At 24.2% G+C, this 19,923-nt stretch overlaps 2 protein-coding genes across 2 annotated transcripts; both read left to right on the plus strand.

Moving 5' to 3' along the window:
• Positions 1-1,921: 1,921 nt before the first annotated feature.
• LOC105829680 (transmembrane protease serine 9) lies at positions 1,922-13,199 on the plus strand. The gene is made up of 12 exons (XM_012668716.3): positions 1,922-2,027; positions 3,198-3,360; positions 4,159-4,417; positions 5,254-5,388; positions 5,724-5,867; positions 8,903-8,984; positions 9,485-9,653; positions 9,730-9,791; positions 10,478-10,520; positions 10,631-10,877; positions 11,107-11,247; positions 12,029-13,199. The coding sequence occupies exons 1-12, from the start codon at positions 1,976-1,978 to the stop codon at positions 12,188-12,190; spliced, it is 1,659 nt and encodes a 552-aa protein (XP_012524170.2). The 5' UTR covers positions 1,922-1,975; the 3' UTR covers positions 12,191-13,199.
• A 2,387-nt stretch (positions 13,200-15,586) lies between these two features.
• LOC105829683 (chymotrypsin-2) lies at positions 15,587-18,657 on the plus strand. The gene is made up of 5 exons (XM_012668721.3): positions 15,587-15,713; positions 16,420-16,576; positions 16,888-17,158; positions 17,864-18,004; positions 18,342-18,657. The coding sequence occupies exons 1-5, from the start codon at positions 15,659-15,661 to the stop codon at positions 18,552-18,554; spliced, it is 837 nt and encodes a 278-aa protein (XP_012524175.1). The 5' UTR covers positions 15,587-15,658; the 3' UTR covers positions 18,555-18,657.
• The last annotated feature ends 1,266 nt before the right edge of the window (positions 18,658-19,923 follow it).

Raw genomic sequence — 19,923 nt, forward strand, 5'->3', positions numbered from 1 at the left:
CAGATAGAGCTTAATATATCTTATTCCTTTGTTTTTTAAATGCTTACTACAAAATAATTTATTTTATATATCTACTATTTACTTAATATAAATTAATTTAATAAATAATAAATTGTATTCAACTCTAAATAATACAATATGTACAAATCGGATATTTTAACAAATATTAGAATTGTATTTCGCGTGAAACATATTGCAATTATATATTTCTTTCTTTTAAAAATATTCTTATTTAATTATCATAAAAATTGCAGTCAAAGATAGTCTTATCTAATTTTTTATAGTGACAGATAAAATGATGTTGTTTTACGAAGAAGTAATAATCATGAATTATAAGTTTTTTCAAAAAAGATTGATAAAACAATCGTTTCAATTACGTTCAAGAAATTGAAAAAACCTTATATACGTATATAAAGACATATAAGATTAATATAATTGCAAATATGTATTGGCAATTAGAAATGTATATAAAATTATTTTTAAAAAGGATATTAAAAGATAAAATAATATCTTTATTAATTTTGAAATTGATTGTTTCCAGCAATAAATTAAATAAAAGACTCAATAAATTGCAAGCTTTTTTAATATTAAAAATAAACATAAGAGTTTCAAGCGTTTTTGCATACAACTTAAAAAATTAAAACATTGCTTTATCTTATATAATTTGTTTTTTAGTAGATACATTAATAAAAATATTTTTATTCTTATTTTAAGACACTACTTCAATTTTGATTGCAAAATAATATGTGTTTTCCCAATAGAAAAAGTTTTATAAAATTGTATGACAAATGTTGTAAAAAAATAATAATTTGTAACAAGGATATATTTGAAAACATAGATGACATAGAGAAAAGAGAAATATTAATTTTTTATAAAACATTGATAATTATTTGCGCAATTAATTTTAAAATAGTATTTTGAATATTATAAAATAGTATTTATAACAGTGTAGTAACGATATGGCCAATTATTTTAACAATATATTTACAAAATAGAAAATTAAATTTAGAAACAAATTATGAGATAATTGAAAAAGATATTTTAGTTGTAACATGTTCAAAACATTTAAAAATATAATTGGGTAAAAAAATATTTAAATTATTTTATATATATGTTTATAAACATGCACAATTAATCTTAAATTATAATGCACAATAAGTATTAAAACATGAAATATTACTCATAGGATGTATTTATATTTATAATTTATATTTTACATAAATTTGTTATATAATTTTATAAAAATATTTATATTTTAAATTACATTTTAAATTATATTTGTCTAATCTTTGGAAAAATATTATTTTGAAATTGTATTTTGGCAAAACTGTTGCATTATAACGCATCATGTGTGCACAATTTTTGCGAAATATTTTGTCTATTTATAATGCCATTATTGTTACAATGTTTGCAAAATTTTCCTATCAAAGTTTGCTGTCGTACATCATACATATTCAAATTAATCATAAAAATCTACAAATTAAAATATATATTTTTGCAAAATTATCACATTCAACTTTATTTATAAGAAATATATAATATTATTAAATTTGTAAAAATTTATTCTTATTAAAAAAAAACAATTTTTTTATAAGTGTGATATCTATGCATCTCAAATAAATGTATTAGAAACACCTTTTCCTGTTACATGAAAATGTAGGAAATATGTAAAAAAAATTAATAAGTGCCTTTTACGAATGATTACGCTTCAACTGTTATTATTATATATTATTACAAAATTTAATAAAAATTATGTAAATACACATATGTCAATAACGTTACATTTGCCATAAATGTCATAAATTGTTTAGAAATATTAATATCGTAAGTTATTATAACTTGATGTATGTTAACTTTGTGCGTATTTCCTATCGGTTCGTTCAGATAAACTTGAATAACCAAGTGACGATTTCAATCTGCAGTATCGGATATAAATTGAAGATAATATGTCCAACGTATCACAGTGCTTATCGCTATGAATACTGTCGCTGGTTTTATAATCGCGTGTCTGGCGCTCATCGTCCATGGTAAGTGATATTTGACTGTTTTATGTTCATGTTATATAATGATTGCGTTTAAAAATTCATTGTCAGTACTAAAAATCTACACAGAAAAACAATCATAGTTAAATTAACAAGATATGTTTTAATTTAACAAGATTTATTAAATAAAACTTTGAATTAATATGATACAGTATTCATGTAACCAACCAGAATATTTAAATCTAATAATGGTTGAAGTTTGATTATTACTGATCTAGTTATAATATCTAAGTATTTGATTATTTTAATTAGATAGCATGATTTCATCTAAAAAAATTTTTGTTAATATAAACATATTCTTGATATGTTACAACCATAATGTATCTAATTGTTGTATCTGCTAGAATGGCTACGTCACATATAGAATTGAGAAATTTTGCTTCTGTCAGTTAAATTGATTAACAACAATATATATACATACATATTATAGTATTTGCTCAAAATTTATCTACCTTAGCTAAATTTTACACACTTATAATATTTGTTGAAGTTGTAAGATTATTTTTTTTAGTGTTGAAAGAATATGAAACGTACAATTGGTAAAAATTAACAAAATTTTTGGTTATTATAATTAAGATTACCATAAAGTATAGTTGCTTTCACCAGAATGCAATTAGATTTATTTGATTACCTACACCAGAATATGTGAAATCAAATTTGGTTGCTCATCTTTACCAGACAGACATTATCAAAATTGTTTGGTTAATTTGATTAAAAGTTTGGATCCAACCCAATTTTGTTCCGTGTATAGTTTACATTTTGTATACTATAAATTTTTAATACTAACAGTGAATTTTGGAACGCAGCAAATACAAATTTCTATCGCGCGGATAATCATCGCGTACTCAATAAAGCCGAAAATTTTTGAGATTAAAAACTTACTTTTCAGAATTTTCTTTCTAATTTACCGTCGCACAAACATCGATATCATAATGATTAAATGATGATAATAATGATAAAAATATCTTTTATTCACTTATCTCTTAAGTAACGTAAGTCTAAATATTAAAAATTTTACTTTAAAAATCTGCTAAGAAATTTACTTTTATTTAATGTTTATTACTTTTTCAAAATAAAACAGAGATATACGATTTACGTCACAGTCAATTTTAAATACTTTTAATGACAACCAAATGACACTCTTTTCATCAATAGGTGTGCCAGATCCGCAAATTGTTGGCGGCATAACGGCTCGAGATGGCGCGTATCCATATCAAGCATCATTGAGAAGTAATACACCACTTCCTAGCTCCCATTTTTGTGGCGGAGCTATCATCAGTAAACGTTACGTGATTACCTCTGCCAAATGTATTATTACGTATGTATATCTTTATTCTGTCCAAATGCTCTCATTTCTTAGTCTTATTTAAGTCGTAATGTAAAAATTAAAAAATGTTATAAAATTATACATATAAATTAATAGCTGCAACTGCTCAATAAATATAGCAACAATCGACAACCAATATTACAAATGTCCATCTCCTAATTATAACAAAATGCCGTGCTCTGTTCGTGCGTTTCAGTTTTGTCAATATAACAATTATTTAAAGCAATGGCTGTCGAAGAGAAAATAATTTCCAAGTTATCGAAAGAGCTCTAAAAAAAATTTTGCGTGAAGTTAAGAGCAGTAAGCTAAAAATAAAGAGCATAGTAAAGAAAAATTTATTTTAATTAAAAAACTTATAAACATTAACTTTAACAAATTCAAATTTATAAATAATTTTTACTTATTATTCAACTAGTTGTTTTCAAGTATTGAAATTATCTAACACCGTAGCATTGGTAATTTTATGTAATTTTAATATATTTTAATAATATTTTAATAATATTTATGTAATTTTATACACACGATTTTGTAATAAAAATTAGAACAGAAGAAGTATTATTAATTACGTTACTTTTAAGGTAAACTTTAATGGAATAAACTTTACATTGAGAAACCTTGCGTAATAAATTATAAAAGATAAAATACAAAACTTTGACAAATATTTATGTAATTTTAAGATATGCAATTTATTTTATATTATGTCGTTCTATTTTTAAGGATTTAATCGTATATAAGCTGAATTTTATATAGCATGTAAATATTAAATAATTATTATTTGTGTATGAATAGATTTAGAAGAGTGCCATATAACGTTTTCGTCGTTGTTGGAAGCAATGATCTTAGAGAAACTAATGCCGACGTATATCGAGCTATAAGCATAATAATGCATGCTGGTTTCAACGAAAAGCTACGTATTCATGACATCGGTTTAATCAAAGTATCGGAGGACATCAAGTTTAACGAAAACGTCGGAACGATTGCCTTGCCAACTGTCGATCGCAATTTCGATGATTATCCTCTCATAGCTACTGGCTGGGGAAAAAACTCGGTAAATATCATCACATTAGACTTTTTTGGAGAATGTAAATTCCTCTATAAATTTTCTTTTATTGTATTTATTTTTTTTCAAATCAATTTTTCTAAATTTTTGAAAAAAAAAATAAATACATATATTTTTGGGAAAATGTTTTACAAAAAAACATTCATGCAACAACACAATTTTTAATTTACAATTATAGCAAAAAATTAAAAAACATATTATATTTTTAGTAATGTTTACTTGATAATTAACAACTTATTTTTTAAATATAAAAAAAGAAATTAAACAAACAGATAACTGTATATGATGATTTTAATAAAAAATAAAGCAAACGTATAATATTTAAAATACTATACGTATTGTATAAATACAATTTATATATGTAGTATGTGTACAGGCTGTGTTATAACATTTTCTTTTAAAAACGTATTCTAGTAATTTAGAATCGATAATTCTAATACAAAAATGTCAAAACTATATATTTTTTGGTAAAATATATTAAAAGCAATTACAGTTTACCAATTGTTGTAATTAAACAATGACTAAAAACAAGATAAAATTTTGCCCATTTGGGATAAAATAAAATAATAATGTAAATTTTACACACAATTTTATTAAAACTTTAAATTACTTCAGAAATACAGCTTTAAGAAAATATATGATAGGTGGTAAGACAACTTATATTTTCATTGTTTTTATAAAGAATTAATATATGCATACTTACATACATATAAAACGATTAAAAGAAATTACATAAAAAATTATAAAAATAAAATAAATAAAAAATTGTAACAATTTAAATTATATAAAATAAAATATTTAATAAATATTGCCTATTTTTTTAGCTTAACGGTATAGTTTCTAGTCGTTTACAAGAGATTATAGTAAAAGGGTACAACCACGAATTATGCAGCAGATTCAAACATGTCAAGGAAACTCACATATGTACCTTCACAATGGAAGGCGAAGGAATGTGCCATGTAAGTAATTGTGAGATAAACGATGCGTGATGTCTGATTCCAAACAATAAGACAAAAAAGTAAATTTATTAAAAACACAGTTATTACCGCATTATCTATGAATTGATATCAAAAAACAAAAATAAAAATTTTTATCATTTAGATATTTTTCCGCAGAATTCTTAATTGTTATTGATGAACATCATATTATACTTTCAAGAGTAATAGAGTTTCAATGTCAATTTTTTTGTCAATGGAATTTTGCAGTATAACCCGTAAAATTAATAAATTCAGACAAATTATGTAAAAAAAATTCTAACAAATATTAAGAAATATTAAATAAATTGTTTTTATAGGGTGATGGAGGTGGTCCACTCGTTGCTGACAATATTTTAGTTGGTATCATGTCGTATAGTTATGGCGCGTGCGGTACAGGTGCCCCCGACGTATCTACCAGAGTATTTTTCTATAAATCGTGGATTAAGTATTACACAGAAAACTGATACTGCATTAAACATCCAGCCATCAATTATTCTAATTATTACGTTAATTGTTTTAAAATGTAAATGGGTACACCAAGCACATGTTTATATTATTATATGAAAAACATATTTAAAAAATTATAAACAAGCTTTACACGCTTGAATTAATAATCACAAATTTAAATGAGTATTTCAAAAATTCTTTATAACATATAAAATAATATCTTTATTAATTTGTGTAATTGATTATCTCTAACAAAAAATATACTGATAATACGTTACACATAATATTGAAAACTAGATATATGTAATCTTAATTTATTTTAAATAATACAAAAAGCAGGTATTAAATTATTTCTACCTATGCCATTATAATTCTATTACAATTTTAATTATAATATCTTTGCTACAAAAAGTGCTAAAAATGTATAATAACGTATTTTAAAAATTGAGTTACATATGTATACGTATTGACACATTTAAAAAAACTTTATTGTTGGTGTTCTTTAATAAAATATACACCATTAAAATGTACGCCATTCTTTTAATTATTTTTGATAATACATAATAGGGAAACCCGGGGCAGAATGGAATAGCATGGTAAAATAGAACAGTATTATTATTTTCATTGCATGGTCCCGCAACCGTGAAAATTTGTAAACTAATTTTGTTGATTGTAAATTTTCTGCACGGTTGCGACACCATGCAATGAAAATAATAGTACTGTCCCACTTTACCCCGCTATCCCATTCTGCCCCGGGTTATCCTATATGCAGTAAATGCTATATAAAAAGTGCGGTTAGTATAAAATATCTTCTGTATAATTATATTTTAATACATTATATACATTACTGTAATATTTTCTGTAATTTGGAAAAATTTTTTTAATAACAATTAAAAATAATATTGCCACTTAAATATTAGCAACTTTCTGTAGCAATTATATTTATTATTAATAATATATTTGTACTTTAAAAATGATCTACATAAATTTTTAAATTGTAAACATATTGATTAGTAGATTACCAGTATTTTTAGAGAAAAAATTTATTTACAAAATTGACTAAAATGTTTCACATAATAAAAATAACTTTAACTACTAGAAGTGGTTATAAATCAATCATAAAGATAATAATTAAAAATAAATTTAATTTTTATTTAAATTGATAAATATGACAAACTAAATTGTAAAATTAATAAATACACTGAGAAAAAAAGTAATTGATTCAACAAAACGTTTAGTTGCGGGCTGCCAACAAAAGATATACTTAATACAATAATATTTGCTGTTAATGCAAATGCAATAACGTTAATTGGACTATGTATTTATTTTGCAATACCATATATTGTTGTATTGAATATATCTTTTGTTGGCAGCCCGCAACTAAAAAATTTTGTTGAATCAATTACTTTTTTTTCTCAGTGTATAATAAACTAAAAAAAGTAAAGTATCTAACCCAAGTACAGTTTAACATTAAGTAAGACTTTGTTTTGAATTTATTATTTAAAATACCTAAAGTATAAGTGTAAAAGATGTGTCATAAAAAATAAAAAAAGATTGAAAAATTAAAAACAAAGGCACGAACACATTGTTCCGTGCAACAAGAACTTTGTATTAAAATAAAATGCGTGAACTCTTATAACATTTTTATTTATTTATACATTACGTATATTTATTTTATAATTTATCATAACATATTATAATATTATTTTTTAATGTTAAAAGATTAAGAGATACTTTTACTGTTGAGTAACTGTTAAGTAACTGAGTTCGGATATTATACAGTTTTCCTATACAATAACTATGAAAAAAGCGTTACATCTTGATTGATATTCTAGACAGTTTGCTATTCAGTTACTAGACAAAAACCAGTAAAACTGTCCAATAAACAATCAAAAACTGCACTAAATTTTTACCAGGGATTAAATGATTAAAAGATTAGTTAAAGATTAAATTAATTATTTGGAAGTAAATCCTAAAAGTTTTTATTTTATGATTAATAATTATTTTAAAATTGGTTTAAACAATAATATTTAATTTTTTTGTTTATTTTAACTTATTTTACTTTGCACCTTATTATACATATACGTAAGTATCCAATAAATACTTATACTTATCCAATATAGTACGACTCAATATCTTACAAAACTGTTTATGCAGTTTTTATTTTAATATTTTGTATAAAAAATGTAATATTTTTATAATTAAGAGTTTATTCTCACTTAATTTATTTAAATATATCTTTATAAATATTTTTTTTAATAAAAAAATGGCCATTATTTAATTTAAGTAATTCTTGTAACCATGTAAATTTATGCAAAAACATGCTAATTTAATTTAAAAATAAAGAGTTTTGTAAATATATAGAGGTTTGTGCCTGATAGAAAAATAATATAAACAATAGATATTTTAATTTAAATTAAATAATTACTTTATTTATAGAAAATAATTGTTCATATATATATTTTATTTTAATTAAAGTAAACGCGCAAAAATATTAATAATAAATTAATAAATAACGTTTACTTTTAATTAAAATAAAACTTGTTAAATATAACAATTTATATCACACAAATCATACATAACGTTTATATACAAACTGAATGAGAGCATTAGACAGCCTTATCTTTTATGAAAGTACGTAGAGTATGTGTGTTTAATGAATCATAGTAACAATATAGTGTAACCATCTGTGACGTGTTAAAATTTCAATGGAAAATGAACAAATATTGTTACCTAGTTGCCAAACGATTCTTTGTCGTTATCGTAAATCACTCATAGGGTGCGTTCGGGGAGACGCTATTAGCGCTACCAGCATCAGTCCATCTTCATTACTCATTAAAAGTAGAACAAGGATAAACTGATGCTGATAGCGCTAATAGTATCTCCCCGAACGCACCTATAGATAGTAGTATTGTAAGTAACCAATGATTATTCTGTTGCTTGATCATATTTTACCAATATAATAAAGATAATAAAAACCAAAATATTGGATGGAGTAACTAATGATTTCGATCGGCGGCGTAGAATGTTCTATATAAATCAAAGGTAACAACGTTCAATGTGCAAAATACTTATCGCCATGAACGCTGTCTGTGGTCTCATAATAGCATGCCTACCACCCAGTGCTCACGGTAAGTGTACTCAAACTGTATGTAAATATTTTTTATTAACAAAAAAGAATCAAAAAAAGCATTGCGTAGAAACTAAAATAATAATGCTCATTGTAAGTTTGACTGCATATTGTATCCCCTCAAGTATAACGACTTCCAATTTGATAACAAAAGTTATATGTAGATATTAAATTGACTTTTTATTTCTTCTTTTCAACTTCATACAAATGTTTAAAAATTTTCAAAGATTAAAAGATTAATTAAAAGCTAAATTAAAGATAATCGTGATGTTTAAAAGTAGAATAAACATTAAGAGTAAGTAAACATTTTATTTTTATAACTATTTTAAAATTAATTTAAAAATAAGTTTAGTTTGTTAATATTGTAAAATAATTATTTAATAATTATTTGATATTATTATGTGACAATTACTTAATAAGTAATAATTACACAGATTGACATTAAACGCAAAATACTTAAAATGTGTTATTTCATGCTTAGCTTTCCTAATTTTCCCTTAGGTATAAGTTCCAAAATAAAATCTGCATCATTGATTGGTGGTAACAGTGCTCCAAACGGCTTGTATCCTTATCAGGCATCATTAAGACAAGCAAAGATCAATATCCATTTCTGCGGTGGAGCCATCATCAGCAAGAATTATATTATTACAGCTGCTCATTGCTTTAATCAGTAAGTGTGTTCACTTATGATGAAATTGAACGTAAAAGTATTGTCGCTTATAACAACAACTCCCCCGCGTGTTTAGCAGAGATGACAGACGCACTTCTCACTGGGCAATCCTATCTCGCCGCACGCTTATATTTAATGGTAGACCGGGAGAATTCGGCTATCTTTATAAATGAATAACTCGATAACTCGCAAATATCACAACATAATACGGAACATTTTTCTTTATCTCGATCTCTTGTATTTCTTTATATGAGCGTTGACTCGCATAATTATGGACATCCTGTGTGTGTGTGTGTGTGTTCCTCCTTAACTAATTACAATCAAATCAATTATCCATGGATGTCTCTTGCCTATGAGTTTTTTCATTAATTTTCGTAAATCTGAGAGATTCATCTCCCTTGTTTTCAATCCTTAAAAGAAGATAAACTTCAAAAATGACCTGAAATATAAGAGAAAAAAGAAAGCAACCTGAAAAATCTCTCAGATTTTTATTTTAATTTAAAATGCGATATAAATATGAAAAATTTATCCTTATTTTCATCTCTTATATCTATAAAATATTATATTTAAAAAAACAAGTTTAGTTATTATATAAAAGTAGTTTTAAAGAACTTTTGAAAACTGTTGACGAAGAATAAATAAAAATTTAAGAAAATTAATACATAAAACAATTCTTGGAAAATCTTATTATCTTTAAAACATCTATCTTGTAACCATATTTAATTTCTCGAAAGTTATGCCTGAAAATTAGTCTCGGAAATTAAAAAGACATTCAAAAATATCCCCAAAATAAAAATTTTTTAAAGCAAATTATTCACTCGCAGAAGTATACGCAGAAGACGTTGGTCCACGGATAATTAATCAACAGTAATGTATTAAAACATCTTTTAAAAATTTGTTAACCATTTTTTTAAATTAATATACTTAAATTAGATATCAAAAGTAATTAAAATTCTAATTTATTATTATTATTATAGACTTAACAATCCGTCCGATATTCTTGTGGCTGTTGGAAGCAATTATCTTGACACGCCTCGTGCTATTTATCCAGCAGCAGACCTCATACAACACCCTAATTTTAATAAATATATGAATGATATTGGTTTAATTCGTGTATTGCAAAGTATTGAGTTCAATGAATATATTCAACCGATTGTTTTGCCAACTACTGACCACAATTACGAGGGTTATTCTCTTTTAGTGACTGGCTGGGGAAAACTCTGGGTAAATCTAAATAATATAAGCATATAATTTTAACAAATATAATTTTAAAAGTTATAGAGACAAAATATGTTTCTTTATTATCTTAATTTTAAAATAATTTTATTTTTAAATATAGAATTTATAAAATAAATCTTTGAAAAGAGTTTTACAAACATTCTATAATTATAACAATCACTTAGAATGTGTTAAAAACAGAGACATAAACTAAAATGAAAACCAATACTTTTAGATGAACGGTCCTCATCCTAATATCTTGCAAGAAATAACAGTAAAAGGATATTCCCAAGAAAAATGCAACCGTCGTTATGAAAATATTATTAAGGAAACTCATATATGTACCCTTACTGTGCAAGGTGAAGGAATGTGCAATGTGAGTAAAATAAAATATATTATATATAGTTATATATATGTATATGTATATGTATATGTGTATATATATATATATATATATATATATATATATATATAGAGAGAGAGAGAGAGAGAGAGAGAGAGAGAGAGAGAGAGAGATCTCGAAAATTTACAGCAAGAAAGAAAAATAAAATAAAATAATTTGGTTGTATGTTCTAGTTAATAGTTTTTCTTAGTTAATAGTTAATAGTCTATTCTAGTTAATAGTTTTTAAAATATGAGGATTTAAAACTGGTTAATGTATTACAAATCATTTTTAGATGGTTGCATGTAAAATTTTATAAATCGAACAAGCGGTATTCTGATGAAAATAAAAGTCCAAGCGTAAGTCAAATGTAAAGGAAAAGTAATAAAAGTGTAAATAAAACAAATTGAAATAAAATATAAAAAAAGTATTCAGCTATTACAACGCTTCTTTTACATTTTATTGTTTTACACTTTAGAAATTTCGTTTACTCTGCCTTTATATTCAACTTACTTACTAATTTATATTTTTACCAGAGTAGATTAATGATTGTATGACGTCTAAATGTAATCTTTGATTCACCCCAGCTTTAAACCCTTATATCTCAAAATTACTTTAATTTAAAACTACTACTTAAAATAAAAATCTATAAATTACAAATCTACAAAACTAATTTAATTATTTTTCCAAGAACCTTTTTGTGTTGATTTGCAAATTTCGAGATCTTCTGGGCTTAAAAAAAATTAGTATTTTAATTACATTATTATTTTAACAGGGTGATTCCGGGGGTCCACTTGTTGCCGATGGCGTTCTAGTTGGTATCGTGTCTTTTGGAAAACTTCCATGTGGTAGCGGTTTTCCAGATGTATACACTCGAGTGTTTTACTACAGAGATTGGATTAACTTTCATTACAGAATTTATCACACAGAAATTTAATTTAGCGATCGAATTAAAAAACCTGCCAATCGTAATTTCAAAACTTCTGACAATTATAATATTTATTGTCTTTTTTTAAACATATTAACAATAATTAACAATTAACAATTTTTATTTAACAAAGATTGTGTAGGACAACATTGATTAATGTTAGCGTCACACTATGCGCGTATTTGCAATTCATAATTTACATTACGTTACACTGTAACGTGGTACACTGCAGTATCACACAAAAGAATAAAAAATATATGTAAGGAATATTAGTAGATTATTTCTAACCGACCGTAATATATTAAATATATCAATGAGTTGTAAATCGCCTAACGGTCTGCATCGGATCTTAGTGATATAATTCTTTTTATTAAATTTAATTTTCTTAGCTTTATTTTAAAGCCGACAGGATTCGTCAGACTTAAGACACAGTAACTAAGCTAAATTTTGATGCTCAAGCACATCTTACAATCCCTCCTTCCTACCTTCCCCAAAAATATGTAAAAAGATCTTTAACTATTGCGATTTTGCGTATTGTAGAAATACTATAAAAGTATAACAAATAATATAAGCTAAGTATCGTAAAAATATGAATATTGTAAAAAAACGTTTATGCATTACATGTGAAGAGATTATGGGACTCAAATCGCAAATGGTTCATAATCTCAACGCAGGCAATATAGTTTTACACGCTAAATGCGCACACACAATGTTATTTAAAAGCCATATTCAAGCCATTTAAGTGTACTATAGTAAAGTAAAAAAATTAATATCCGACATATTTCTCAAAATGAGGTAAAAAATATTGGCATCTATAAAACTTTCAGCTATCTGCAATACTGAAATGCAACTTTTATGACAAAAAACACTAATAATTAGTGGCTATATTATAACATCTAAACAGTATGTAAAGAAATAATTTGGACGATTATCTCCAAAACTCAAAATATATGAGATATCGTGAATTCCACAATTCCAGTCTATAATCCGCCTTCTTTCCTCTACTGCCCAATATTACATTTCTAGGGGATATCTGTAGTATAAGCAACATTTATTATTAAAAAAAAATTATTTGGAAAACCACAATTGTTAAAAAAAACAACTTCAAAACGTCTTCAAAATAATGTTTTTAGTTGGTTTAAGTTTTAGACTTTAAGATGTTTATAACGTTCATAACGTCTTATAAACGTTTATTATAAAAAAAATTACTATCAAAAAAGTTGACAATAAAACGCATAAAAAATTGAAAATTTATGTAAAGCACAATTATAGACGTTTCAAGCTATAAACGCAGAAGAATATGTGAGGTTAATCTCAATTCACATGGAAAGTAAAAAATATATATGGAACAAAACCTCGATTGTGAAAAAATTATTTTTTTCAAATGTCATTGGCCTTAGACATTGTCATCGCACATGTAAATTTTGGCACAAAATGTTCCCCGTAATAAAAGATTACAAATAATATCATGATGAAATCACGGCAATGTGTGAATGTCTGCTTTGTCATAAAGTGATATCATAGTAATCACGCTGTGACAGAGCGGACATTTGCACGTGACTTCGCTGTGATATCATTATTTTGCTATAAGAAGCAAGAACTGTTGTTTATAAAAATTCTTCAGTTTTTTGTTTCTTTTTATTTTTATTTTTTAATTTTTTATGTTATAATTTTATTGTTTTGTTTATAAATATATTTTTAAATACTTTTTTTGCTATTAAAACGAATCTTTTTCTTTTTTCTCTATAAGCGCTCTAAATTTCAACTACAAAAAAATTACATGTTTAATTAAAAAAATAAAAATTATAAATATTTAAAAAATCAAATACAATTGTTATTTTAAAGTATCAAATGTATCAACCAGATAATATAACATAATTTAATTCTTTTTAAGATAAATATGTATAAAATTGACGATAATTAAAACGAAGATTTTGCACGCGCCCAATTAAAAAATATAGATTTTGATTATTTTTAATATAGATCTTTATTAAAATTGATAAATAAAAGTAAAGTTTGCTTTTATCTTGTTTAGAGATTAAATTAATATAGTTTTACGAAATATTCTAATTTCCTAAAATTTAGAACCTAAATTACATTACGACGTTGGTTAAATCGCAATTTTGACTATAAATGGTGATGACATATAAATGATTTACAGCAGACGAGAAATGACTAAAAAAGAGAATACGAAAAGTAATATCTAAAATCTTTGAATCATGTTCTCAAAAAATATAGAAACTGTAAAATAAGATTAAATAAAGTAAAAAATACACTTTTGTAAAAAAAACATTTTTGCAACATTATTAGAATAAAAGTTTATACTGAATGAGACGAACTCTAAAATGTAAACTTCGTAAACGGTAGAGAGCCATTGCAATTTCGACAATCTATGATGCAATTTACAAGACATCTATTTTCTGAATCATACAATTTACAAATTTATCAAAATATCTTATGTTAAAAAATTCTAATAATACAAAAAAGAGAAAATGTATTTTATTAGAATGTAAAAATTCAAAAATATTTATAATATCTAAATTATAATTTTTTTTTATTTAGACATTATATGACAAGTAATGTGATCTCAACAATCTTCTTTTATACACATATATTCCTATATGCACATCGTATAAATATTGCATCAATAATGCCAATAATAGCATCATATAAATTGACGAAAATAAGTGCGTTAAAATAATAAAATGCCATAACGCAATTTTATCAGAATAAAATTTCTAAATAATGTTTTTTAAAACAAAAGATAAATCTAATTAAAGTAACAATATTTTATAATAATTTTAAAAACCAAAATTCTTTATTTAAAATGTTGTCATGTTGAATATTTTAATATAATTTATGTTGCAATATTTTTACATTATAATAAAAAAAAAATTATGCACTTTGTAAATGTGTGTGGATTATATTTGTTTTATACAGAAATGTTTAATATATAATATATAATATAGTAAAAATATTTTTTTCAACTATTAAACAATTTTTTCTAAATTTAATTTTGCAAATATGCCACTAAAATTATTCATTATAGCGTTACAGTTTGCAGAAATACTATTTCATAATTAATTGCATAGTTATCAATATTTTATAAAGAGTTAATATTTTTATATCTATTTTTATAAATCTACTCACACAATTACAGATAATTTTTATGCAAGATTTCGTCACACATAATTTAATAAATATCCTATCGAAATAGTTGTACATCACGATGTAAAGTAACTTCTTCCGCTCTTTAAAAATTATATAATCATAAAATAAATAGTGCTGATTCAAGGAAAGTTACACGTAGGCGAAAAATTCTTTCTCGTCATATTCCACGAACGTATATATACACACCTCTCTCAATCACCTGCACGGAAAGATAACACATGAGTCGATATGTGCAAATTGATAATTTTGATCGACGGTTATATAAATCGAAGGTAACTCACTCCATGAGCCTCAGTAACTACCACTATGTTTTCAATCACTGGTTTCTTAATCGCGTGCCTAATCCATCATAGCGCTTATGGTAAGTATTATTTAATGTAAAAATTAATTATTAATGAGAAAATGTAAATTTATATACAATACGAAATGTAAACTTTAACGCAAATAATTCAATCAAACGTGTATTACACTTATATTACTCAATTGCATATTACGTAACATTACATCACGGATTTATCTGATATTAATCAAATAAGTTATATTTTATTTCAAATTTTTGATTTTTATCTCAGTAATTATTGTGATAAATTTTTTTACACATTTTTTTATTTTTATCTCAGTAATTATTTGATAAATTTTGTCTCAAATTCTTGATTTTTATCTCAGCAATTATTTGATAAATTTTGTTTCAACTTAACTCGATTTTTATCTTAGTAATTATTTGATAAATTATCTGGTTAGACTTTTAATCATGTATCTTAAAAATAATGTAGCGATTTGTTTAGCATTTATTGCATTGCATATTTTAAAAAGAATGTAGCAATCTTACTTTCTACTATAACTTCGAAAAAATTTCAAGATTAGGTATCAGACATTAAATTAAAATATATTCGATAGCAACTCTCTCATTTCATATTTTACAACAGAATCTATTATTATATAAAAAATAAATAATAAAATAAAAAGAGAAAGTTAATATATAAAAAAGCAAAAGTTTGAATAGTTAATTGGGAATTGATATTTTTAGCAATGTTTATACACAAAATAAAAATATTTTTAATTAATAGGTTTGCCGGACACGCAAATCGTCGGCGGCAGTGATGCTAAAGATGGTGCATACCCTTATCATGTGTCGCTGAAGGCTCCGTTTACTAATGCCCATATTTGCAGTGGAGCCATCATTAGTACGAGATATGTTATCACCGCAGCGCACTGCTTGGCAAAGTACGCATATTCCTTTCCAACCTTAAGCATTTAACTGTTTAATTCTTATCCAAATAATTATTACATTTTTTATATATTTGTAATTTCATAAGAAGAGAGAATTGTAATTATCTATATATTTTATTTAAATGCAAATTTAATGGAACAAAAATATGAAAAAATGAGAAATGCGGAACAGTATGCACCAATTTTCGATATTTTAGAACATGTAATTTATATTATTTATATAGACAATTAAGATACCTCTTCTCTTAGACATACATTGTTTGGAGTAACTTTTAATACGTAATCATAATCTCTATTGATTACAGTCGGAATGAATCTGATATTCGCATCGACGTTGGAAGCATTCAGCTTTTCTCTCCTGAAACTACATATGAAATAGAAAAACTAATATTACATCCTAATTATACAAGAGAAACAAAAGATAACAGCTATATTAACGATATTGGTTTAATTAGACTAAAAAAAGACATCAAGTTTACTGCAAATACTAAGTTAATAAAGATAATATCTGATGACCCTAAGTGGGCTTTTTTTGAGGGTAAAAAATTGACGGTAACCGGCTGGGGAAAGCTCTCGGTAAATATATAAAAGTATATTTCACATATCTATGAAACCATCTAAACACAAATAAAAGCGAGTTTTAACCAGGGTTGAGTAGATTAATATATTTTTTTAACTAAACTAAGTTAAAGTTAATGGAAATTTTTTATTAATTTAATTAAAATTAGATAAATAAAAAACTGACTCAGTTAAAGTTACGTTAAAATTAAATTAACTCAAGTTAAAATAAAAGTTAATTTTAAAAGGCTTTATTTATATTAAATTAAAAAATCATATAATTTATTTAAGATTGCCATTATAATATACAGTGCCTATCATTAAATATATTTTATATTTTGTTTGTAAATTAAGTTATATTATTTATATAAAATAACAAAAAATTTTTATACAGGAATGTATTTTTATTTTAATATAATTTTTTTCTTTTGCCCAAATAAAATTTTTAACTTAAGAAAAATGTTAATAAGTTGAACTTTATATGTTTTAAAAATAAATAGTTAAAAATTAAATCATTTAAGATTAATTAAATTAAGTTAAAAATTATCAAATTTTCAATTTTATTATTAACTTTCAACTTTTTAACTAGTTACTACCCAACCCTGGTTTTAACAATTATCATTTTGAAGCTTCCGTCAACTTTTAGAAAACTATAGATTGTGTTTATCATTACTACTTTAAAATCAGAAAATCAAGCATTAAACAAAAAAAATACTTTACTAGAAGGACAATTCGTACATTCCACTGCGCTTACAACACCTTAATGTGACAGGATGTAGTAAAAAATTATGCTCCGATCATTATAAAAATATTAGCGACAGTCACATATGCACCATTGAAGGGTGGGATAAAGGAATGTGCGATGTAAGTATATAAATCGTAAAATGAATTACATGTTTATTCGATGATAAATAATCTTTATCATGTTATAAATTATTTTAAAAAGTTTAGTAAAAAAGAAATTTCTTATCGTTGCTTTATCTACATTAATATCAGGTTATCAGAGAGTAACAAATAAAATTTCTTTATCGTTCAAGTAATTTGCCAGATTTAGTCATTTTTTTATAAAAAAGCAGTTACTTGCTTTAGAAAAACAACTTCAAAATAACAATTATTTATGCTACACACTGATATATAGATAACCGATATATCAATTTACAATTCTGGCGAACATTATGATAAATACACTGTCTCTCGGCAGGGTGATGACGGCAGTCCACTTACCTACAAGAACGAACTAATTGGAATATGGTCCTTTGGTGTACCATGTGCAATTGGCTATCCAGATGTGTTCACAAGAGTATACCATTATAAATCATGGATTAAAGAACATACGAATGCAGCCAGTAATCAACAATTGAATATTATCTTTGCTCTGTTTCTGATGTATCTGAGTGTATATTCATTTTTGTAGATGCGCATATTATTTATTGCGCGCGCACGCCTGTGATCAATGAATGTAATTATTGATAAATATTGACAGAAATAAGACAAAATTGTATTGTTGAAATAATAAATTATAATTTTTAAAATTTGTCTTTTTATTGTATACATATATGTAAAATACTAATAATAATAATAATAATAATAATAATAATAATAATAATAATAATAATAATATACATGTTTTATGTATGTGTATATATATATAATATATATATGTATATATATATATAATATATCCAATTCCTGATATTTATATGACAATAATTATATTTATTCAATCTCCAATTTTACATTTCGATATACAAAATTAATTTATTCATTAGAGATGTACGAATTAAAACTTTTTAACATCGGATTAAATCAAGTTGATAAAATTTCACACAAATAGAATTGATACAAACCTTTTAATTAACAATATAGATATTAGTAGAATGAATATTAATTAAAAGTTCAAAAACAAAATTTTTGTATTGTACAAAAAATAATATTAATTATGTGATAAAGATTTTAAGTATAATTTTACAAAATTGTCAATGATATACATATATACATTATATGTAATTTATATTTAAAATTTCTTAAATTTAAATGTTTCAAAAATTGTCGAATAGTTCTGATTCAAATTTCACAGAGACTTTAAAAAATATATAGAATATTTTTAAAAATGTACAAAGATAAGTTGCGAAATAAATTGCATATCAATTTTATCTTTATATATCAAGATAATATTGAATAAGACGCAATAAAACAAGGATTGAAAGTTCTCGGCAGGTAATAAAAATTTCTTTATTTATCAAAGTTACTCATTATTTGATAAAATTAATTCCCTTTGATAATTAATAGCTTTGATTTACTCCTTAGAAAAGTAAATTAATTTGTCAAATCTCTGTAAATAATTCAGACGATTTAAAAAAATAAGCAAGCAGTAGATATATCAAAATTTTTTACAAAAAAAATTAAAAATTAAAGCAAATTAAATTAAAAATAAAATGTTTTTTTGACTTCAAATCTTTAATAAAATTTCAATAAAATATTTATTTTAATTTACTTTACGGGAAATTTTTTATGAAATAGAATACAAAATTAAGTAATAAAATTATTACGGTTTAATAATGTCGTAACGGCATTTCTTGAAAATCTTCTGTAAAAAGATTTATGAAAAATTTGACTATTTTATCAAAAAAAATTTAGTATTTTACAAAAAAAAGTTCAGTTAGAATAGAAAAAAAAGTAATTTGGATACTTTCAATGTAATCCTAATATCAGAGTTTCATAAAATATTATTAAATTCTTTTTAATACTATTTTTTTATAAGGCAAATAATTGACTTAGGATTA

Source organism: Monomorium pharaonis, chromosome 2, assembly GCF_013373865.1.
Source record: "Monomorium pharaonis isolate MP-MQ-018 chromosome 2, ASM1337386v2, whole genome shotgun sequence".
NCBI classification, from domain to species: domain Eukaryota; kingdom Metazoa; phylum Arthropoda; class Insecta; order Hymenoptera; family Formicidae; genus Monomorium; species Monomorium pharaonis.